General features: G+C 42.0%; 1 protein-coding gene across 12 annotated transcripts in view; it reads right to left on the bottom strand.

Moving 5' to 3' along the window:
- Nucleotides 1–22738, bottom strand: part of Fn1 (fibronectin 1) — a 73275-nt gene that overhangs the window by 6346 nt on the left and 44191 nt on the right. For 2 of the 12 annotated variants that reach the window (XM_052749796.1, XM_052749800.1), the window contains 16 exons: nt 21854–21943; nt 18532–18801; nt 17149–17265; nt 16036–16200; nt 15231–15386; nt 14257–14370; nt 13169–13438; nt 11774–11961; nt 10293–10380; nt 9316–9492; nt 7799–7888; nt 7428–7607; nt 6546–6635; nt 5488–5594; nt 4459–4597; nt 1031–1198 (listed from right to left, as the gene is read on the bottom strand). In XM_052749796.1, the coding sequence (XP_052605756.1) occupies nt 1031–1198; nt 4459–4597; nt 5488–5594; nt 6546–6635; nt 7428–7607; nt 7799–7888; nt 9316–9492; nt 10293–10380; nt 11774–11961; nt 13169–13438; nt 14257–14370; nt 15231–15386; nt 16036–16200; nt 17149–17265; nt 18532–18801; nt 21854–21943 (2409 nt within the window). Of the gene's footprint in view, nt 1–1030; nt 1199–4458; nt 4598–5487; nt 5955–6545; nt 6636–7427; nt 7608–7798; nt 7889–9315; nt 9493–10292; nt 10381–11773; nt 11962–13168; nt 13439–14256; nt 14371–15230; nt 15387–16035; nt 16201–17148; nt 17266–18531; nt 18802–21853; nt 21944–22738 lie in introns of all 12 variants that reach the window. The other 10 variants (XM_052749791.1, XM_052749795.1, XM_052749790.1 and 7 more) reach the window with 5 other exon arrangements.

Here is a 22738-nt window from a genome sequence, read left to right on the forward strand (position 1 = left end):
GTCCACCGGCTTGTACTTAAGACATAATGATTACCACATTAAAAAAAAACTGCCCATAATAATTATACCTCCAAAAACAAAGAATAAGTGAATGGTTATATACTCCAATACTAAACTTCTAGACACAGTATATAATTCTTGGGATCATTTCCACCAATACTTGGAAAAAAAAAACACAAACCTCTTGAAAATTTGAAAATCAAATATTTTCTAGCCAAAGTTGACTTTGAAACTTTTATTTCCATGTGTATGTATGTGTATATGTGTATATATGGAAATTCATGTCCTACAGTTCATATATAGAGGTCAAAGACAACTTGTGGGAGCTGGCATCATATGGATTCCAAGTCATCAGGCTTGCCGTCACCTATCTCACAGGCCCTGAACTGGACCCTTAAAAGTTAAATGCTGGGGTTGGGGATTTAGCTCAGTGGTAGAATGCTTGCCTAGCAAGCGCAAGGCCCTGGGTTCGGTCCTCAGCTCCGAATTAAAAAAAAAAAAAAAAAAAAAAAAGTTAAATGCATCACCTAGATATTTTCCCTTATATTACTAGCAGTGTTTGGGATATCTAGGCTGTGAGGTGTGTGTGTGTGTGTGTGTGTGTGTGTGTGATGTGTGCATGTATTACAATACATGTGTGTCGGTTATGTTGAGAAAGATGGTGTTTGTGAGTGTGTTCCCCTTTGTCCTAACTCAGCACTAAAGATTGAAAGAAATTTGGTGAGTTTTTAATTTCATCAAGTTAGACATAACTAAACTCTTCAAAACGTGTATCGCTGCTACAAACATGTTTTAGTGAAGAGTTGGATTAGCACACAACTCTTGAAATGCAGTTAACAGTCGACAAGTAAAATTTCCCATCATTCTTCCATGATGCAAAATGTTACTTCGCGTCAAACAGTATACTTTTGTTTGCATCATGTTTGGAGGAGCCTGCAGCTGCCAAACATGCTTCTGTGGCCAACTAGCGCGAAGGCAGGAGCCTGGAAGAGATGGAGGAGTAGGTCGATGGACAAAGCAAGCTACTCACTAGACGAATCACATCTGAAATGGCCGCTGCCAAAGCCCAAGCACTGGCATGTGAGCTTAAAGCCAGATTCAGACAATCGCTCCCACTCCTCTCCAATGGCGTAATGGGAGACTGTGTAAGGGTCAAAGCAGGAGTCATCCGTAGGTTGTTGGTTCAAGTCTTCACTGACTATGGAGCAAAGGAGGAGAAGGGGGGGGGGGGGGAGGAAAAAGACATCTTATTGATGGTTTCAGGCCACACATAGAAACAGACGTACTGTGTACAATGACCTAATCCAGTAGCTCTAACAATAACAGATAATTCTCATCAGCAATGCTTTGATACAGCCAGTGCGCACTTGACGCCGCAGGGTAAAAGAAACCCATCTCCCTTCATTCCCGTCTGCAGTTTCGAAACGTGATCTCTTCTGGGAAATCTACCTCACGTAAGTTACACAGATCTTCAGACAATTTAAACTAGTTATGAACGTGGGCAGTGATGCTTCTTCGAGGTACAAATTTCTCTGAGCTAGTTAACATTTCTCTGCCTCCCTTTCCTCGTCCATTACATAAGAATAGTATTATAAATACCTCCACCTCTTTAGGATCTTGTAGAAGCTACATGAAACCAAGACATCTCTTCATCAGTATACAGAAATTACTCGTTAACAATTATTGTTAGCGAGTAATTAACAACCATTGTTGTTGGACACCATTCTTTGCTTATACTAAAAAAGTCTTGACATTTTTTATGTAACATTAGAACGCAACCTTCACTTACATTATAGCATTTTTTTTTTACAAAATAGTTTTGAAAACCTAGATTTTTACAGTTACTATAAAACTGGGCAAATATGGATTTTCCAAATAAGAGAAATCACCATGATGCAGATAACTTAGGAGTAAGTAAAAAATTCTCAGTGGGTCTCACAAGATCTATCCCTCTGTCTTAGAAAATTTTGTTTTAAAAATTAAAAATTATTTTAAAAACATTGTCTGTGCAGGGGGCTGGAGAGGTGGCTGGGGGTTAAGAGCACTGCCTGCTCTTCCAGAGGACCTGGTTTAGGTTCCCGGCACCCACACAGTGACTCAAACTGTCTCTAACTTCCCAGTCTCAGGGGCCATGTTCTGCATCCCACAGCCACCAAACATGTATATTGTGCACAGACATATTTACAGTTCAAGCATTAGTACCCATTTCTAATGAATAAATAAGTATAATATGTACAAATAAAGCACACCTCAAGTTAAGTCTCTAAATGTTAAATAAGCTAACTTACTACAACTCTAAATCCCCCATGTGGATACTTCTTTTAATTGTGTAAAAATCAAAAGAACAAATGCAACCAATATTTGAAATGCCTAATATTTCAAAAGCCTTCATCCTGGAAGAATGAAAAAAAAAATCTAAAATGTTTTAGGACCAAGAGAACATGGTAAGTGAGAACACAGATGGAATAAGGAGTTGGAAAGAAACGAAGGGGCTGAAACTCTTACATGGGGATTCACTATTTTAAAAACATCCCGGAGCTAGAATTCTACTCCAGTACTATGGAGCCTGAGCTACAGGGCAGGTTTCCCTCCAGCCCAGACTGTCTAGTAAGATTCTGTCTGAAACACACCCCACCTTCAAGAAAACAATGTGGGAAAGCATGAAAACCCCTACGCTTTTTTTTTTTTTTTTTTTTAATAATATCTTTTTTTAAAGATTTATTTATTTATTATGTATACAGCATGTATGTCTGCAGGCCAGAAGAGGGCACCAGATCTCATTACAGATGGTTGTGAGCCACCATGTGGTTGCTGGGAATTGAACTCAGGACCTCTGGAAGAGCAGTCAGTGCTCTTAACCTCTGAGCCATCTCTCCAGCCCCCCCTACGCTTTTGAAAAGGCCTTTCATGTGGCACTTTACTAGGGAACCCACAAAAGGCGAATATTCATTACTGTGGATGTCATACCAACTGTCTGCCCACTTCTGCACTGCCAGCCAGGCAACTGCTTAGTTTACGAGGAAAGCAGCAGTCTTTTCTCAGAGGAGGGAGACTGAACCCAAGAAACTGGTCCTACACAGAAGTCCTGCGACGTGGAAGAGGTTCCTTACAGTGATAGAAGACTTGAGATTCACACTTTCTGTTATTCCCTAGCTCATGTTCCACGGCCAGTCTTTAGCTACTGCACCTTAGAAAGCCAAATGGCACACAGTGGTTTCCAAAGATTTTCCAGGGGACACACAGAAGAGTCAAGGGTCATTCAACCTTTACTAAGATGTTTCATGATTAAGGTCATTTAACCTTTGTTAAGACGTTGACTGGTGACCATTTAACCTTTATTAAGATGTTGCATGGAGGTCATTCAACCTTTATTAAGATGCTGCATGGGGGCCATTTAACCTTTATTAAGATGCTGCATGGGGGCCATTTAACCTTTATTAAGATGTTGCATGGAGGTCATTCAACCTTTATTAAGATGTTGCATGGGGATCATTTAACATTTAACATGTTGCATGGGGGCCATTTAACATTTATTAACATGTTGCACAGTGGTCATTTAACTTTTATTAAGATGTTTCATGGTGATCATGTAACCTTTATTAAGACATTTCATGGTGGTCATTTAACCTTTATTAAGATGTTTCATGGTGGTCATTTAATCTTTATTAAGTTTGTGTGATGGCCATTTAACCTTTATTAAGATCTTGCATGTATGCCACATGAAATTAATATATATATAATAAAGGGTATTAAAACACACATAAAGGGACTGGAGAGATGGATCAGTAGTTAAGAGCACTGGCTGCTTTTCTAGAGGACCTGGTGTAGGTTCTAGCACCCACATGGAGGCTAACAACCATCTGTAACTCCAGTTCCAGAGGATCCCGCGCCCTCTTCTGGCCTCCGTGGGTGCTGCATGCATGTTGCACACAGACATACATGCAGGCAAAACACCCATACACATAAAATTAAAATAAGTACATCTAAAAAAAAAGAAAACAAAGAAGTATATAGAATTGAAATTTCGAATAGAGAGCTCTTTGGAAAGAAAGGGGCAATGTTGGTAATATTTTACATTAGGAACAAAAAATCTAAGCCATCACTTAATGTTGCCAAGCAAGACCAGAAGGTATTCTGTTTGGGTTAGAAACGTTGAAGAGGACCACAGAGTAAGGGACAAGAGAATAGTAAAAAGTACCCAGAAACCATTGCCTCTATCAACTAGATCCTCAATGGAGGAGACAAAGAGTATCGGACTAAATGACATTAGCATCCTCCCAGGCCCGTCAATCATACATACGTGTTAGTGGACACCCTAGGGTTGCACAAGGGGAATTCCCAGCTGCTGTGTGGCCTCAACTTCCCTAAGTTCAGAGATAACAAGGAACGACAGACAAAGCCTTCTCCGGGGCGACCCAGCAGGTAGCGTGAGCCTGACCAGGACAGCGGTATACTTACCTGTGTTGCCCACAGTCACCACCTCTTCCCGAACCTTGTGCCTCCTCTGGTTCTGCAGTGCCTCAACTACAATGTTGTAGGTGACCCCTCGGGTGAGGCCGGTCAGGGTGGCACTAGTGGAAGTCCCAGGAACTTGGAACTGTACATCCAGAGCAGGGGGGAGACAGCATTACAATGACAAGTGGGCATGAGCTCCCCTATCCCATTAGTAACCCTCCCCGTTTAAAAAAAGAGCGAAGGGAGAGCTGGGCGGAGGTGGGTTATCTAGGATTCCCACCCAGTCAGGATGAGATGTTAAATGAGCCATCATTTCTGCTAGATTTTTCTATCTAGTTGGGCCACAATGACCAGAAATACCCTCCACTATACCAGCCTCCTCTGAATCCTGTGGCTTCCTAGAACTCCGGGGCAAAAAAACTCTTCATAAACATGGATGGACATCATGGGAGACAGGCACATGCCAGGCAAGGTGCCATCACCCGAGAACTTGGATTTTCCTAAAGCACTGGCCATATCCCTAGACTGAAGTTTCTAAGCAAACAAGTGTCCTCCAGTATAGTCAACTTTTAAATTTCTGCCGCTTTCTAAAAATAACACAATAAAAATTGATTCTAGCACCTATGGGACAAATTAAAGAATAGGGTTTTGGAGAATCAATCTCTCATAACAGCTGGTACCCAAAGGTTCATCTAATCTTCCTAGACACATCAAAGATAATGTGACTTTTCAAGGACAAGGGTGGCATTTCAGACTTCATATAAAAGTAGAATATTTTTCCTTCTTTTCTATCCATCTCACTAAGTAGCCTCCAGTGTGTGAGAATAATAAAAATAATTTCATTCTCTCTACCAGGGTGAACTCAGTGACACTCTCTGGCTAATCCTCCAGAGCTACAATGAGATATGAAAATAAACAACTCCTAGAGTTGTGACATCTTTCTAGGAGTCCTGGGAGAATAGACATCTGACATGAAAGCTTTGGTGGCTTCTGGTTGACAAAGTTACAAAAAGAGAGAAAATATTTAGTTACCTGTAAGGGCTCCTCATCGGTGCCAACAGGATGACATGAAATGATGTACTCAGAACTCTCCTGGAATGGCGTCCAAGAGATGGTTGTTTGAGAGAGAGCTTCTTGTCCTGTAGAGGCATTTGGATTGAGCCCCGGAACATGAGGGTAGAGGTGGTAGTCTACGTCTCCCCTGGGAACATGACCGATTTGGACCTCCTCATCTACATTCGGCACGTATGGTCTTGGCCTAAGCCTGACGGGGGTGGCCGCGGTGGGTGGTGTGGTCCGCCTAAAGCCATGTTCCTCAAAGATCATTTGTTGCCCAACACTGGGTTGTTGGTGGGTTGTGCCAGGAAGCTGAATACCATTTTCGGTGTCATACCCAGGGTTGGTGATGAAGGGGGTCTTTTGAACTGTGGAGGGAACATCCAAAATCTCTGGTCCATGAAGATTGGGGTGTGGAAGGGTAACCAGCTGGGGAAGCTCATCTAGCCAAAGAGAGGTTAGAGCCAAAAAAAAGCAAAGCGCGGTAAGCTCGAGGAAGAAGCAACAATCACCATCAATCCAGGCAACAACTGTTCATCAACCCGATCGAGGCTGCTAGCCAATCAGCGGTTCTCAGATCACAAACCACTTTCTAGAAAGAAATCTTGATTTTCCTCACAGATTTCTTTATAGTGCAGACAGGGGAAAAAAAAAATGTTAGTATGAACTTCTCATACAGACAAAGCTTTGAACCGCCGAGCCCATAGAAAGTCACCTCTGCTCCAATGAAGCCTTTGCAACTCAAGCATTTGAAATTTCAGAAACCAAAGGAATAAATCACGACAAAGAGGGAAGCTTTTACTCCCACCATTAAAAAGTTTTGTTTTGTTTAGTTTGAATTTCTGGAAGTTGAATAAGGCTTTAGGTTGTAGAGAAATAAATAAATCAAATAGCTTTGGGCGATGTTGGGTGATCCCTGTCAAAGAGTATGATATATAAGCCATACTGCTAGAAAACATAACCCGTGAGAAACATATCACAACGTAGAGAACTTCACCCTGCAAGCCAATCACGGGTTATTATTGAGTCTTTACCTGTCTTTTTTCTCCCAATCAGCGGCTCGCTCTTCTGGTTGTTCTTCAGGGCAATGACGTAGATGGTGTACTCGGTTCCTGGCTCCAGACCTGGTGGTGGGACACACAGCCATTTTGTTATGTTGGCAGACTCGGCCAGTCCAGCAGGAGTCACCGGCAAAGGCTAGTGGGGAGCAAGCCTTCCTCCCAGCTGTCTCGAGTCTTCAAAGGTAAAACCAGCTTTCCTTCTAGCTACCTCCAGAGACTCTGCGCACAAAGGCCACCCAGCCAGCTAGCCATCTTCCAGTCACAGCTGACACTTGAAAAGGCAGTGTCACGGTAACCTTACTGGAGTATTCTTTCAGTATGGACAGTATTGATCGGCAGTATTAATAGTAGATAACCTATCAACACTGTAGGCCACCAGTGGAATATACATCTGGGGGCAAGCATCGCAGACTTCAGACTTCTGTTTAGGTCTAATCACTGGCAGCCTTCAATGACAGTGCAAAAATCCAGCTCACTCAAGTCTTCCCATACCAGATTCTATTTTCTTGTCCCACAGATGCAGCTAAGAAGCTGTGATTCCTGCTATCTGTTCTACAGGGACTCCAACATCCAGGGGATACTATAAGATATGATTTATCTTATGGGGGGGGCAAAAATAATGAAAAAAATAGGTGAACTTCCATCAAAGAGCAATACATCTAGCTATATCATGTGATGTCACTGAAATTACATGCTCAGGCCTTTTGAGAACAGCACTGTCCCTAAAGAGAAGAATGCCTTCCAGAGTGCCGGGCATCCCATTCCCACAAAACAGCAAAGACACAGTTGGGAAGTATTCTAGATTTGGGGTATCTATAATTAAGGGGGAAAAAAATCGCAGCATGGAAGCAATACCAGTAATGGTGGCCTCCGTGACACCAGGCCGGGGCCGAGGGACCACTTCTCGGGGTGGGGATCCAGGCTTCTCGTACTTGATAATGTAGCCGGTAATCCTGGCACGGGGTGCCTGCCATGATACCAGCAAGGAGTTGGGTGTGGTGGTCAGGAAGTGCAGGTTGGATGGGGCATCGATGGCTGAAAGGAAACCAAATGATGTCTTAGAACATGAACAGCCAGGAAAGTATTCACACTTGTGCCCAACCCGAGCAAACCAAGTAGGGAGAACCGGAGGGTCCTGGGAGCTATCCCATGGGAATCCCAGCTTCCCACTTAGTTCTCAAGTTTACGTGGTTGACTCCATTATGTATCAGTTGACATTTCCTTACCAGTGGAGGCATCGATGATCACAGGGGAGCTCCGGGAATTGTCATTCAGAGTATACAGGTAGATCTTATAGTCAGTGCCTGGTTGTAAACCTGGAATTTAAAAAGACACACCTTTTATTGGTTCATATTTTATAGGGGAGTTCTCATGCTTGCCTGCAATTTCCTTGACTCCTCTACCATCCCAAATTTTTGTAGGCTACAGAAGCAGTCCACAGGAGAACAGTAAAATGCATCATGGTGTGGACACTATTAATGAGAAACCCATTTCAAAAGATAGTCACTTATGTCCCTGATACTGAACTCTGATTATTAATCTCTGATTATACTTTGACCTTTATTATATGTTGTTGTGGAATATTATTTTAAGACTTGTTACACTTGTTTATACTGTGGAACATTTGTTTAATGATGCAAAGACGTATTGCATTCTTTTATATTGCATTTAACACTGTGAGGCTGTGTTACTTTGCCTGTCTAAAATACCTGATTGGTCTAATAAAGAGCTGAATGGCCAATAGCAAGGAGAAAGGATAGGTGGGGCTGGCAGGCAGAGAGAATAAATACAAGGAGGAGAACATTAGAGGAGAGAAGGAATGAGATGAGGAGGAGGAGGACTCCAGGGACCAGCCACCTAGCTACCCAGCTACCCAGACACCCAGCTATCCAGACAGCCTGGAAGGAAAGAAAAGATATCCAGAAATAGAGAAGGGTAAAAGCCCAGAGGCAAAAGACAGATGGAATAATATAAGTTAAGAAAAGCTAGCTAGAAATAAGCCAAGCTAAGGCTGGACATTTATAAGTAATAATAAGTCTCTGTGTATATTTATTTGGGACCTGGGTGGTGAGCCCCCCAAAAGAGCATAAGCGAAAAACAACCAACAACAACATGTAATACTGTTTGTTGTTTGTTTTCTTAGTTTTTTTTTTTTTCTTTCTTGGTTTTTTGTGACAGAGTTTCTCTGTGTATCCCCAGCTGTCCTAGAACTTGCTCTGTTGACCAGGCTGGCCTTGAACTCACAGAGATCCACCTGCCTCTGCCTCCCAAGTACTGGGATTAAAGGAGTGCGCCACCACCACCACCACCACCACCACCAAGCATGTAGTGCTGTTTGTAATTATAAGTTTCATTATACTTTTTAAAATATAGTCATGCTAATGCTAAGAACTGTACACTACTCATTTGTATCTTTTTGTTTTCTGTATTAACTTTTTTTAAAAAAAAAATTAAGAGTTTCACTATGTCTGGTCTCAAACTTACATCCTCCTGCCTCAGACTCCTGCCTGTGACTATGGGTGTACATTTTCTTTAAATAATAATTAGCATTTTGTGGAAAAAAAATGATGAAATTTATAGGTCAAACAAAAGTCAGGAAGTAAAATATCATGGGATGGCAATCATTTTTAAACTGTTCTCATAAAACACTGGTTTTGGAATAACTAATTGGCCAGTTTATGCTGTGGGGGCACACAGTCAGACTGCTGTGAGGGCACACAGTCAGACTGTTGAGCACACTGACCTGTGATGGTATAGGTTCTGACGTCTGGGCTGATGGTTCTCTGAACTGGGGTCTGGCCATTGGCTGGGATGGCGTCGACTTGGAAGCCAGTGATTGTCTCCGTCTTTGTTCGCCAGCTAATAGTGATGGTAGTCTCCGTAGCGTCTGTCACACGGGCCCTTCTTGGAGGACTGACATCTGTATAGGAACATAGCTAGAGATTAATGCATGCTGGGCTCATACATGGAAGGTTTTGATAGTTTAAAACACTTCCTCACTGTACAAATACATTCACTGCAGGAAATGCACTGATTAATAATGTGTAGGTTACCCCCCATTGGCATTCACAAAGAAAGGTCAACGGTATTTAGTTAATAGGAAAATATTTATTCTCATGTCTTTCTTTTGAAGAAACTGAAAAGCTTTATCAATACTACCAGTGGTTCCCAGGGCTGACTCTGTAGTATCCAGAAATCTTTTAAACAAGTATTACAATGATTAATTTACTGTAATGTAAAACTGTGTGGTAGGAATCCTAACACAGTTAATTAGTAATAACATAAGCATGGATAGAAGTATTCTGTCATTTTTATAAGGCATCTTCTCCCTTCATCATTCCATAGATGGTCAAATAGACATGTTCCATGACCGCTAAAAGAATGCATATCAAGTAATTGATAAAGCAGAGAACTAGATCGTGGACCTAATTTAGCCCTGTCTTTCCTACAGCAGAAGCCAGTTCATCCTCCCCAAACTGAACTCTATGAAAACAAATCCTCACATGAGCTGTGGGTTTTAACCCACGGGAATGAAGTGATTCCGTTTTGTTTCAGCAGGCCATTTTCTAGATGGCATGCAAAGTGGATTATCAAAAAGATCAGCTATTCTAGCAATTTCCAAATTCTATTGTTAAATTAATGGTCTAAGAGATCACTTTCCCACCTTCACTTTCTACTTACACTGAAGGTTTGTCCAGATTAAAACGTTTGATTACTTACTCTCTAGAGTTGTGATGACTCCCTGGGCTGGTCTGCTCGTCAATGTGTCCTTGAGAGCATAGACACTGACTTCATATTTGGTGGCCACCTAGAAGTAAGGTCATGAGAAGCTTTTGCAAGGGTATTGCATAAAGCCTAGAGAGTTCTATTAAAGCATTAGAGAAATGTATAAAAGACAATCTGTAAAACCCACAACACTTCAAATTCTCAGATTAACTTCACTTTTACCTATGATTGACAACAGATTTAAATTGGACGAATTTTTAAAATGTTGCCAGGGGTTAAGTCCAAGTAACCCACAAATTACCTATTTATACTAAAGTGGTAATAAAAAGAATAAGAAAAATCAATATTAGCCTTTTTTTTTCTTTTTCCTTTATGGGAACCAGAGTTCCAATCCCCAGCATCTGTATAAAATGCCAGGCATATCAAGGTGTGATGGTATATGCCTTTAATGGATCTCTGTGGATTCGAGGCCAGCCTAATCTACCAAGTACGACTGTGCATCTACATTCCTCATGCATCAAGAGACAAGTGGGTCACTGGAGGTAGCTGACAGATATAAATCACACCTATATTGTTTCTTTGTTTCTTTGTTTTTTTGATCACAAAGAGGCAAGAGAAAGTTACTATTTTGTCTCTGATCTCTTTTCTGCTTCCCCTGGAACTGGTCTTGTGTTAAGATGTCCATCAACCCCTTAGGGATGCTGGATATTTTGCTGCATGTCTAGAAAAAAATGATGTTTGTTTGTTTGTTTGTTTGAGACAAGATTTCTCCATGTATTTCTGGCTGTCCTGGAACCCATCCTGTAGGTCAGACTGGCCTAGAACTCAAGAGATTTACCTGCCTCTGCCTCCCTAGTGCTGGGATTCTAGGCATGTGCTAACACACCCAGCTGATGTTTAAATGTTCTTTTTTTTGTTATTATTTATTATGTGTACAACATGTATGACTGTAGGGCACCAGATCTCATTTCAGATGGTTGTGAGCCACCATGTGGTTGCTAGGAATTGAACTCAGGACCTCTGGAAGATCAGTCAGTGCTCTTAACCTCTGAACCATCTCTCCAGCCCCCGATGTTTAGATGTTTTAATGAGGGTAGTGTCAGGTTAGGTTGGCACTAACTGGAGAATGCTTCCTGCCAAGGAAATGCCACTCATAAAAGCCATAAATTCAGCCAGTAGATCTATAAATAGATCCCTACAGAGTACAACCTTTAAAAAAAAAAAAGCAAAATACTTATTAATACCTGCCAAAGAATTGCACAAAATTCAATGCTATTTCGACCATTCTAATCCAACAGTCATCTAGAAAACCTCGGCTCAACATAAAAGAATCCTATTGCATACATTTATAACAAAATTATTTGATGGTAGAAGGAAAGAACGTTCTACTTATTATGAGATTACACTGCTGTTCTCTGATAAAGGCTGTGAAACGACCTACTTCCTTATTCCAGGGATGTAAGCTCACTCCTTACCATGAGCCCGGATATAACCACAGATGAGCTGTCTGGAGAAAGGTTGATTTCCTTCATTGGTCCCGTCTTCTCCTTCGGGGTCACCCGTACTCGATAGCCAGTGAGCTGCACGTTGGGTGCTGTCCACTGGGCACTGAAGCTGGTGGGTGTCACCTGAGTGAACTTCAGGTTGGTTGGAGCAGGAATGGCTGTCAGGATGATCATTGGTTAAAAAATGATCTCAGAGAGAATGGGGGAAAGGGAAAGCAAAGCGACTTTTAAGAAGTAGAATGGGGTTGTTGTTGTTGTTGTAGGGGCTGGGAGGGCTCCCAGGCCCAGCAGAGATTCAGCACAAACCGGTAATAAGAAGGGATACACAAGAGGGAAGTGTGTTTTATACCAGCAATTCTCAGAATCACTGAAAACACCTGGGTAAATGTCAGGCCTCTAATAGACTTTGGGTTTTAAAAGGTCTTATCTTCCCACCCCTTTTAAAACCAAGAGCTGAATTGCCTTCTTGGTCATTCGAATTGATTTTTCTTTTCTTTTGTATGAAAAAGATGAGCAATGGCCCCTTTTCTATATAGATTTATCTTCATATGGTAAACCATTTCACAGAGTGTTCCATTCACGAGATGGAATTGGGCTTTTATTGTCTCTTTTATTTGGACCCCATGGCAAATATCATTGCTAAATGTGAAGTTTTCTCTGCAGTGCGGCGTAAGAAGAAAATTGGTTCACAACAGAGGCAGGAGAGAGCGGCTGAGAGCAGTCACACAGATGGTCGCTTCCACACGCTTTGAGCACTCTCACCCTGCTTCAGAAGTCAAGCACAGGAGGACAAGGGATTGGAGGAAGCACCTGCCCTAACCACTGTGTTTGCATGAGAATCCTTCAAGCAAGTGACGCACCAGCACAGGCTATCTGCTCAGGGAAGACGTTCCCAGGTGTTCTTAGACCATGCTTCAAGGAACTGCCTGGTTTAGGGTCCTTTCTCAGAGTAAGCTCTATGATTCTAGATTCTTTCCTTCATGTATGTGTGTGGGGAGTTAGCTACAGAGGTGTGTCACTTAGGAAATAATCCACAGTTTAGTATCATCTTCAAATGTCTTACTTTATGGTCTTCAAATATATATAATATATATATACATACACACACACATATATATACACATATGTGTATATATATGCTAAGCTACTCTAAATTTCTTTTTACTAGACTTAGGTAACTAATGTCACCTAACTTCTATTGTGCGTTACCATTCCTCGGTAAAGAAGGCCTTTCCTAAGCGTTTGAGGGCATTTTTCTACTCTCCCTACCATGGGAATCAATAGCCCAGTACAGTATAATGTCAGCAGGGCATAAAGCCGCTGCTCCCGTAAGCACTCGGGTGGTGCAGTTAGTTAACGATATACCTGTGGACTGGATTCCAATCAGGGGCTGGCTCTCCATATCATCGTGCAAGGCAACCACACTGACTGTGTACTCAGAACCCGGCCTGAGGCCTTGTAGCTCTGCGGTGTCTTCTTCACCGTCAGGTGCAGGGAAAAGCTCATGGATTCCATCCTCAGGGCTTGAGTAGGTCACCCTGTACCTGGAAACTTGCCCCTGTGGGCTTTCCCAAGCAATTTTGATGGAATCGACATCCACATCAGTGAATGCCAGTCCTTTAGGGCGATCAATGTCTGTTAGGCAAATTAATGGTAAGAGGTTATGTGAAAAGCCAAGTTGTGAAACAAAGCATATTTTTATACCGTGCAAAGCAGTTCTGCAGATACCATTTTCTTTGACGAATTAAACTCCAATTATCAGACTATTAAAATAGAAAGTTACTTGACATCTGCTTAAGAGCCTTTGGGGGGGAGTGGTTTAGAATATTTATCATCACATTACTTATTAAAACACAGGTGTGTGTGAGGTGTGTAGACACTCTGAAAAAGTCCCCACAAAGGATTTTTTTTATTAATTTAAAGATATTCTATCAAGATTTGATTTTTCAACGTGATGTTAGTCTCATAGACCTAGATTTTCTATATCTTGGAAATGGTAAAGTTTTGATTTCCAGTGTTCAATTTAATATTTCTCAACCCCCCATTTATTTAATATATAAATATGTATATTAAAATGCTGGCCCAGCCACAGTCCTCTGAACATAACGGCTCCACAGGGTACTTCAACTTTACCACCCAGTCATAGAAAAAGTAGGTCCTAGAGAAATATTTCATAGATCTGCTAAAGGCAAATGCGATTTTGCTGAGGCTATTTGAGCAAAGGAGGTTCAAAGCAGCGCAGCTGTTGGTGGCAACACTACCATGGTTTCCCCTGCAAGCTCGCTATGTGGCAAGAACACAAAAAAAAATGTTTGCCAAGGGCTCATCTCAAGATACGACCCAGCTAACATGTTGCCTTTCCCTGTATAGAAGGGCCAAAGGCATGCAGGGGGCATCCAGACACCCCAAAACAAAAGGACTTTGGGAGTAGAAATCGAACATTGGTTACATACTGGTTACCGCAGTTTCAACCAAGGGCTGGCTTTCTCCGTTCCGATTCTGAGCGTAGACACTGACCACGTACTCCACGGTGGGCTGCAAGCCTTCAATGGTCATTTCTGTTTGATCTGCAGAGGAAGGAGAAGCAATTGCAGGTCTATAAAACCACCCAAGCCACTCCCGAGAGAGCTTAATCAAAAGCAGGCGTACACAATAATCATGAAATACCTATTACTCTTGGGAAAGTCAGATGCCTATCTCCTCTTGGGGAAACCTATTCATTGGTAACAACGGTTTAACATGCTGGGGTTAGGGAATGCTGCTTAATCGGTAGAGTGTTGTCTCACATGAAGAAACTCAGGCTTTGATACCCAGCACCACAGTAAACTGATGCCTATAGTACTAGCTTTTCGGAGGTATAGACAAGAGGATCAGAAATTTAAGGTCAACCTTGGCTACACAGTGCATTCAAGACCAGCATAGACTTCATGAGACCCTATTTCAAAAAAAGAATTTTAGCATACTTCAGCAAAATCATATTCAAGAATACAACTTAAGATGTTATTTTATATATATGTGTGTGCGTATATATATATATATATATACGCACACACATATATATATGTTAACCCAAAATTAATGAGGTATTCTTGAAAAAAAATGAAAGAAATTAAATTGACCTTAAGCAATTGCCTGAGATCATAATCTTGGAAGTCATTTTATATAATAAAAACATCAGATCTAGAAAGGCTCTACAATGTCCATCCCCCCTTTTCTTCCTGGTGTCCACATTACTATACAAAACTGTATAAAAAAAAAAACAAACCCAGAAATACATGGACACTAAAGCTTGCCTTGTGAAGTGAGCTGGCAATATAGTCTACGAATGGGAACACCACAACACATACCATATAGGACACTTAAAACGAAACCTTCCACGCTCCTTCTGGGTTTACCCTGCTAGAGGCGCCGCACTGGATTTTCTTACCTGGACCAGCAGTTTTAGTTTTTGTTGGTCCCGGGCCATTTTTGGGAGCGGTGGTCACTCTGTAACCTGTCACAGGGGAACTGGAAGGCAGCCACCTGACACTAATGCTGTTGTCCTGCACATCGGTCACCTGCATCTGGGATGGCTTGTCAATTTCTATAGGGAAAAAAGAAAGCAGTGAAGTCCCCGCAGTGTTTGAGGGCAGGACTGGACAGGCCGGTTGTCTTTGGTCCTCGTGTGTATACAAATGACCGTTGGCTTCTATTAATGCACTGCAGATATTTCTTTGGACAAGAATGAAGGGTTAGCTTGAAGAAGGAAATGCACGCATCCAGACACTATTACAACTATTTTCAACATGACTGTTTCATTCCACAAACAAAATACCACACCTCAGGCAGAGCTTTGTCCTCTACCTAATCCACTCACCCAGTCATTTCTACAGGTATTTATGAATACTCTCTCTGTCTTATGTCTACTGCAGACGCATGAGGTGTAGCAGTTAAAAACACAAGACAAAAATGTCTGCCCTTGGGGTCTTCTTTATATATTTGTCTCAAAATTCTGTCACATATAGGTGTTGTCGGCTACAGGCTTTTGTCTTATTAAGCAAATAAATCAGGATTGAAGGTTTAGTTCAGCGAAAGAGCACTTGTTTAACATATGTTAGATGCTGGGTTTGATCCCCAGCACCACACAAAACTGAAGGAAAATCAATTTCACAGTGAAGGAAATACCCCGGGAGAATACTGTGATAACCATCTTCATAAACAACCCTGGGTCGCCCCAGACGGGAAGTTTGTACCTGTTCGGTAATTGATGGAAATTGGCTTGCTGCTGGCCGGACTGTCCCCACGGCCAGTGATGGCGTACAGGGTGATGGTGTAATCTGCTCCAGGTTTAATGTTGTTGATGGTGGCTGTGGACTTGCTCCCAGGCACAGTGAACTCCTGGACAGGGCTATTTCCGCCTGTATGAAAGGGGTTCGTGGAAAATTTGAGGAGCCAGGAGTTACTCCAACATGATTAACAAACACATTGAAAGCAGTACAGAAATCACTGCTGATTACAACTTGCCTTTTAAGGAGTGCTGCTGTAACACAGACTGAACAGACAGGTATATTTATGCACATAGTAAGCCCCGGTAAGTATATAAAAATCGGGAGAACTCTCAAGCTAATGCCATTTTAACATCCCTGGGTTAAAATGTCACTGAGCTGCAGATTAACAGGCAAAAGGTGAAGAAATTCCCAGGAATGAGCTTCCTAGTTGATTACAAAATACCAAGGAGTTAGCCCTGAAATCATGTATACATAAGCAACACTACACAGACTAGGTAGGTTGTACTTTAAACATTTTTGTAGGAGTGCATGCACACTCTTGGGGTGTGTGTGTGTGTGTGTGTGTGTGTGTGTGTACATGTGCATGTGAAACAAGAAAAAGAGGCCAAGAAAATGAAAAGGAAGTGGTGGGAGAGAGGTATATGAGGGTTTGGGAGAAGAAAAGGGAAGGAGGAAACGATGTAATTATATTTTTCATTAATTTTTTAAATAGAAAAGAGGAACAAGAATGTGACTCACTCAACCTTAAGTTAAATAAATTGCATTCTTTTCAAAAGCGTTAACAGAATATTTGTTTAAATTTGGAGAACACAGAGAAGAAAATATAAGAAATACTTGAAAATGATAATATTTGTGAATATATAAGCTTTTTTCCCTCAGCTCTGCTTTCCACCTCTAGCTGTAACATATAAACAACTTTTAAACTTCATTTGACAATCAATTATACATAGTTCCCATGTATTTTTGGACAGAAAAAAAGAAAAAGAAGTTTCCTTAAATGGGCCTGCTTGCATTTAACCCCATACCCACTGCCAGGTTTCCAAGTTCCCCACCCGGACCCTGATCCAATGAACACACCTGTCTCTCCATAGGTGATCCTGTAATAGCGTACTGAGACAGCAGGAGGTTCCCAGCTGATCAGCAGGCTGGTCGGGGTGGAGGCAATCACTTCCAGATCCCTCGGGATGTCAGAAACTAGAAAAAAAAAAAAAAAATCACAGGAAAATTTCACATCCATAACTTCCAAAGAAAGCTCAGAATCACTCTTTGCTCTTTTCCTAGATAGCTGTTACATTCCTTCATACAAAAATATAGACACTAAATTAGCAAAATTAAAAACTATGAAGAAGTCAAGGGAAGAGGCTAAGGAGACCTCTTCCTTAGTGATAAATTTGTGAATTCTCTTTCCTCAACATTTTCTTTGGAAAATCATTTAAATCACAGAAAAGTTATAAAAACCTACAGTGGTACTTGTCCATGAGCTCTTAACTATATGCTATTTGGAAGTTAGTGATCACACACAGCCCTATTGGCAGGTAAGATATAGATATCATGATAAAAGGTCTCTCAATCACTGTCACTGAAAATAAATAATCTACACCTATAGACATCTGAATGACCGACGGCTGGACTCCCGCCAGACAAAGCACTCTACTGATATGATACACCACAGTCATAGCACCTCTTTTAAAAACTTTAATTTGGAGACAAGGTTTCACTGAAGTGCACAGGCTAACTCTGAGCTCACAGCAGCCTACAAGGGCCTTGACCGCTCCATCTTCCTGCTCTAGCCTCCTGAGTATCTAGGATTACAGATCTGTGCCACCAAGCCCAACTGAAAATCAGGTTTATAGTAACTTTGGAACCATAATATGTTTTTGAATGAAACTTTATTAAAAACCAATAAACATCCAAGCTGGGAGTATTAGCTCATGCCTGTAACTCCAGCACTCATGAGTTGAGGCAAGAATATCTTAGATAAGCCTGGGCTACGGAGCCAGTTCTGGGTCAGTCTGGGCTATGAAACCGTCTCAAAACACTACGAAAAAACTGACTGGCCAAAACACCAAAACACAGATAACTGAATCAGGTAAAAATTTCTCAGGGTTAAAAAAAAGTTATCTTTTTAATGTATATTCTAAGAGGGAGATATTTTTGCCACACATTGTCACTGCCCCCTTCCCCTATTTATTGAGATGGAGTCTCTCTCGCTGCGTAGCTCTGGCTGGTCTAGAACTTACTGTGTAGACCAGGTTGATCTCCAACTCAGAGGTCCACCTGCCTCTGCCTCCCCAGTGCTGGGATCAAAAGTGTGCATCACAATGCCTGGCTCTGTGCTCGGTCACCCCCCTTTCGGTGTCGATGCCAACTCAGATGCCAGGAAGCTTTTCCACAGACTACACCCAACCGCATAAAATCCATACAAATGAATTTCTTTGCAGACTCAAACAGCAAAATTACCTGTCGACTGTTGGCCAACCAACGGGGCACTCTCCTCTCTGCCGTTAACGGCGATAATGCTGACAATATACTCAGTCCCAGGATTGAGGTTGGTGAGTGTGATAGAATTCCGAGAGGGAGGCACTCGGTCTTGCCTGGGTCTTCCAGAAGAATGCTCGGCATGATGGCGAATTATGTAGCCGGTGATGGGGGCTCGAGGGGCCACCCAGTGGACGGTGAACGAGTTGGCAGTGATATCAGAAGAGTCAAAACCAGTTGGGGAATCAAGACCTGTTTTTTTTCCCCACCCAAGGAAGGGGAACAAAAGACAATATCCACCAGCTTAGACACAGAGGAAGATGTGGGGGGAAAGCAACATGCCCTGTTATATGGTACTGAGAGTTGACCACATCAGCTCACACTCATTTATCTTTTCTTTTTCAAAGTAATTGAAACAATATGTCCAATTAATCATAGTTGATTTCTACACCATACTTATTATGCACTGGTATTTTCAAGGGCTTTGGCATTGTACTGGATAGCTTTAGGTCAACTCGACACAAGCTGACGTCATCTTAGAGGAAGGAACCTCAATTGAGAAAATGTGCCTGTAAAATTAGAGCAGGGCTTTTTCTTTATTAGTGATTGACAGGGAAAGGACCATCCATCCCATTGTGAGTGGAGCCATCCCTGGGCTGGTGGTCCTGGGTTCTATGAGAAAGCAGGCTGAGCAAGCCAGAGGGAGCCAATCGGTAAGCAGTACGCCTCCATGGCTTCTGCATCATCAGTTCCTGCCTCCAAGTTCCAGCACTGCTTGAGTTCCTGTCCTGACCTCCTTCAGTGATGGACTACTTTGTGGAAGTGTAAGCCTAATAAACCCTGTCCTCCTCAAGTTGCTTTGGTCATGGTGTTTCATCACAGCCATAGGAACCCAACCAGGACACCATTCAAACATGTTATATGTGTTGTGTATGTGTGTCAGTGCATCTCTCAAAGCAGAACAGTCTTGTATTTGATGCTCAAAGTGGTTCTCTGTGCTGCATATGGAACTGATAGGTCAACAGAGTAGCAATGATGCTAAACATGAGCCCTGTAAAGCTTAAAGTCATCACCCCAGACAAATTACAATACACACAATCCCTTTTAAGTGAGAAATTAGTACTTCTTTGTTGTTATGTATGTATGTATGTATGTATGTATGTATGTATGTATGTATTTATTTATTTTAAAATACTGGGGATTGAATTCAGGTCCTCATTCATGCTAGGCAAAGCACTCTGGCCGTAGCACAAAAATATAATAGTTTTTTTTTTTTTTTTTTTTATTAACCATGTAGTGTTCATCTCATCCAGAATCATTTGAGCTCTCTGGAATTGATAGCTAATTTCTGTTTGAGTTATAACACTCACTAATTCTATCAAAAATATACTCAAACCAAACTGTGATATTCTAACTCCTGTTTGGCAGCAAATTGTAATACGAAACTGTACTTCGTTTGGGGACAGGGTCTCATTACATAGCCCTTGACTGGTCTGGAACTTGCTATGTTGACCAGATGAGTCTTGAACTCAGAGATCCACCTGCCCTGCCTCCCAAGTGCTAAGATTAGAGGCTGCATTTTTTTTTAAGATTTATTTATTTATTATGTATACAGAAGAATGTTCCAGATCTCATTACAGATGGCTGTGAGCCACCATGTGGTTGCTGGGAATTGAACTCAGGACCTCTGGAAGAGCAGTCGGCGCTCTTAACCTCTGAGCCATCTCTCCAGCCGGAGGCTGCATTTTTTTAATGGAAAAATTAAAATAAAAACTCCCATTTAGGAAAGAACCTACTTCTTATTGGATTCAATTCTTCCTTGTAAATTTCCCATGACAAGTGAAAACTAAACCTGTTGACTTAGTGAAGGAGGAAAAAGACAGAGATGATAATGGGTGACAGATCAGCCAGTGGACAGTGACACCTACTCAAAGCTGTGTCCACCAACTGTCCACAAGGAGATATATTATTCTTAAATGCTTTTCTTGCTTTGTTTTAAGGAGAAATAATAAGGTTTTTGAACTAATTTCAGTCCTCTTCGGAAGCAAAGAGTAGGACCACAAGGACTGAATTGCTAAATTAGTAATTATTCATTGTTGAAGACAAGTAAGGTCTTACTTTTCAAGATCAGTGATTTAAAAAAAAAATTGGCAAAATAAATATCTTAGAGAGTAAGCAACATCCTTAATGATCAGAGAAAAGAAATGTAAAACTACTCTGGGATTCCATCTCATCCCAGTCAGAATGGCTAAGATCAAACCAACAACACATGCTGCAGGGATGGAGAGAAACAGGATTGCTTCTTCACTGGTGATGGGAATGTGGACTGGTGCAGCCGCTATGGAAGTCAGTAGGGCAGTTCCTCAAAAAGCTATGATTCTTCTAGGCATACACTCAAAGCTCTCTAAATCCTACCACAGAGATCCGTGCACATCCGTGCTCACATGAGCCGGGGAATGCAATCAGCCTAGCTGTTCATCAGGAGATGAACAGACAATGGAAATACGGTACAAAGCAGGGGATCGGCGGCTCGTACCTTTAATCCCAGCAGCTAGGAGGCAGAGGCAGGTGGATCTCTGAGTTTGAGGCCAGCCTAGTTCTAGGATAGCCAGGGTTCAAAGAAACCTTGTCTTGAAAAACCACAAAAACAAAGGGAAAGAAGGAGGGAGGAAAAGAGGAAGGAAGGAAGGAAAAGAAAATGTGATACATATACACAATGGAGTATTATTCATCCATAATGAAAAATGAAAATTACAGGGCAATGGGTGGGACTAGAAATTATTATGTTAAGCAAAGTAATCCAGTCTTAGAAAGACAAGTGACTTGTTTTCTGTTATGTGGATCCATAGATTTTCATTTTCATACACACACACACACACACACACACACACACACACACACACAGTGTGTGTGTGTGTGTAGCATAGGTCATGAAACTAGAAAAGAGAGTGTGGGAAGAGGAAAGGACACCTTCATAGGGAAGGGTGGAAAAGGGTCACAGAATATAGGTGACATGGGACAAGGTGACGAGAGAGCAGAAAGGGGCTGTGCATTCCCGGAGGGGAGGAAGGAGACCAGGAGGGATGGCATGGGGAGCAGGGAGAAGAATGGAATAGGAGGACCAACAGATCGTGTGAAAACACCACAGTGAAACCCATTACTTTATGCTAACTTGAAAAAAAAATTAAGTAAAGTACCAATACCATAAAAAGCGGAGATGTATTTTTAGACCCAATCAACCATTTTGTTGTTTAAGACTGGTAGGCGCGAACTACTTGAGAAGCATGTTGCCAACATGACTCACCCGTTTTCTGTCTTCCTCGAAGAGGGATGCTCTCATGCTGCTCGTAGACGCTGGAGACACTCACTAAATATTCGGTTCCAGGCAGGAGATCTAAAGAGGCAAGCGGGACGTGCTTTAGACTCGAAAGCATGGGAAACCACAGCCCGCCCTGGACTACTCCATCTGATGAAACAGCCAGCCAGGCAGTCCCATAGCCTCCTAATAGCTAAGTGAACATCTATGCCTGGTAAAATCTGTAGTTAAGGGCCACCTTTTCCTGTGCCTCTTCAAGCCCCTCTGTTCCGCCTATATAAACACAATTCGGTCAAGTGTAGACATGGTGCATTAAAGCCTCTTCCATCCATGTGAAAGTGCATCTATTAAGGGCAACTGACGGACATTTTTGTGGGACTGTGCATTACCCCCTCCCCATCACAGCAACCTAACAAGGCGGTCTGCAGCTCCCATGCTATACAGTGTTGCATGTATTTAAATGCACAGTTGGATGACATTGGACACGTGTCCTTGGGGAGCCACCAATGTTGTATTCAAGACAACAAACGTACCCAGTAACCCCGGGGCTCACTACACTGTACCAAGCTGCTTAACCTTTAAAACATAGTCAATAATGACTTCTCTAAGGGGGAGAGAGAGTTACTTTAATGTCAATATAGCATTAGGACTCATGAGGTACACAATTAGCACGTGACAAGGTTAGGCTAAACTGGAGCCAACGTGTGATTCAGGGTCTAGTGTATTGGGGTAATGTGGTACCCAGTGGCTGATTCGGCCCTGTGGCCACAGTCAAGCAAGCATCTAGATGCTCTGACCCTCACAGTGAGAAAGCAGGGTCAGTCATGCCTGGCTGCCTTTTTGTATTTCACTTTCTGAGACACATCTGAACAA

The sequence above is a fragment of the Peromyscus californicus genome, unplaced genomic scaffold (assembly GCF_007827085.1).
Source record: "Peromyscus californicus insignis strain IS unplaced genomic scaffold, ASM782708v3 Scaffold_21__1_contigs__length_65335640, whole genome shotgun sequence".
In the NCBI taxonomy this organism is placed as follows: domain Eukaryota; kingdom Metazoa; phylum Chordata; class Mammalia; order Rodentia; family Cricetidae; genus Peromyscus; species Peromyscus californicus.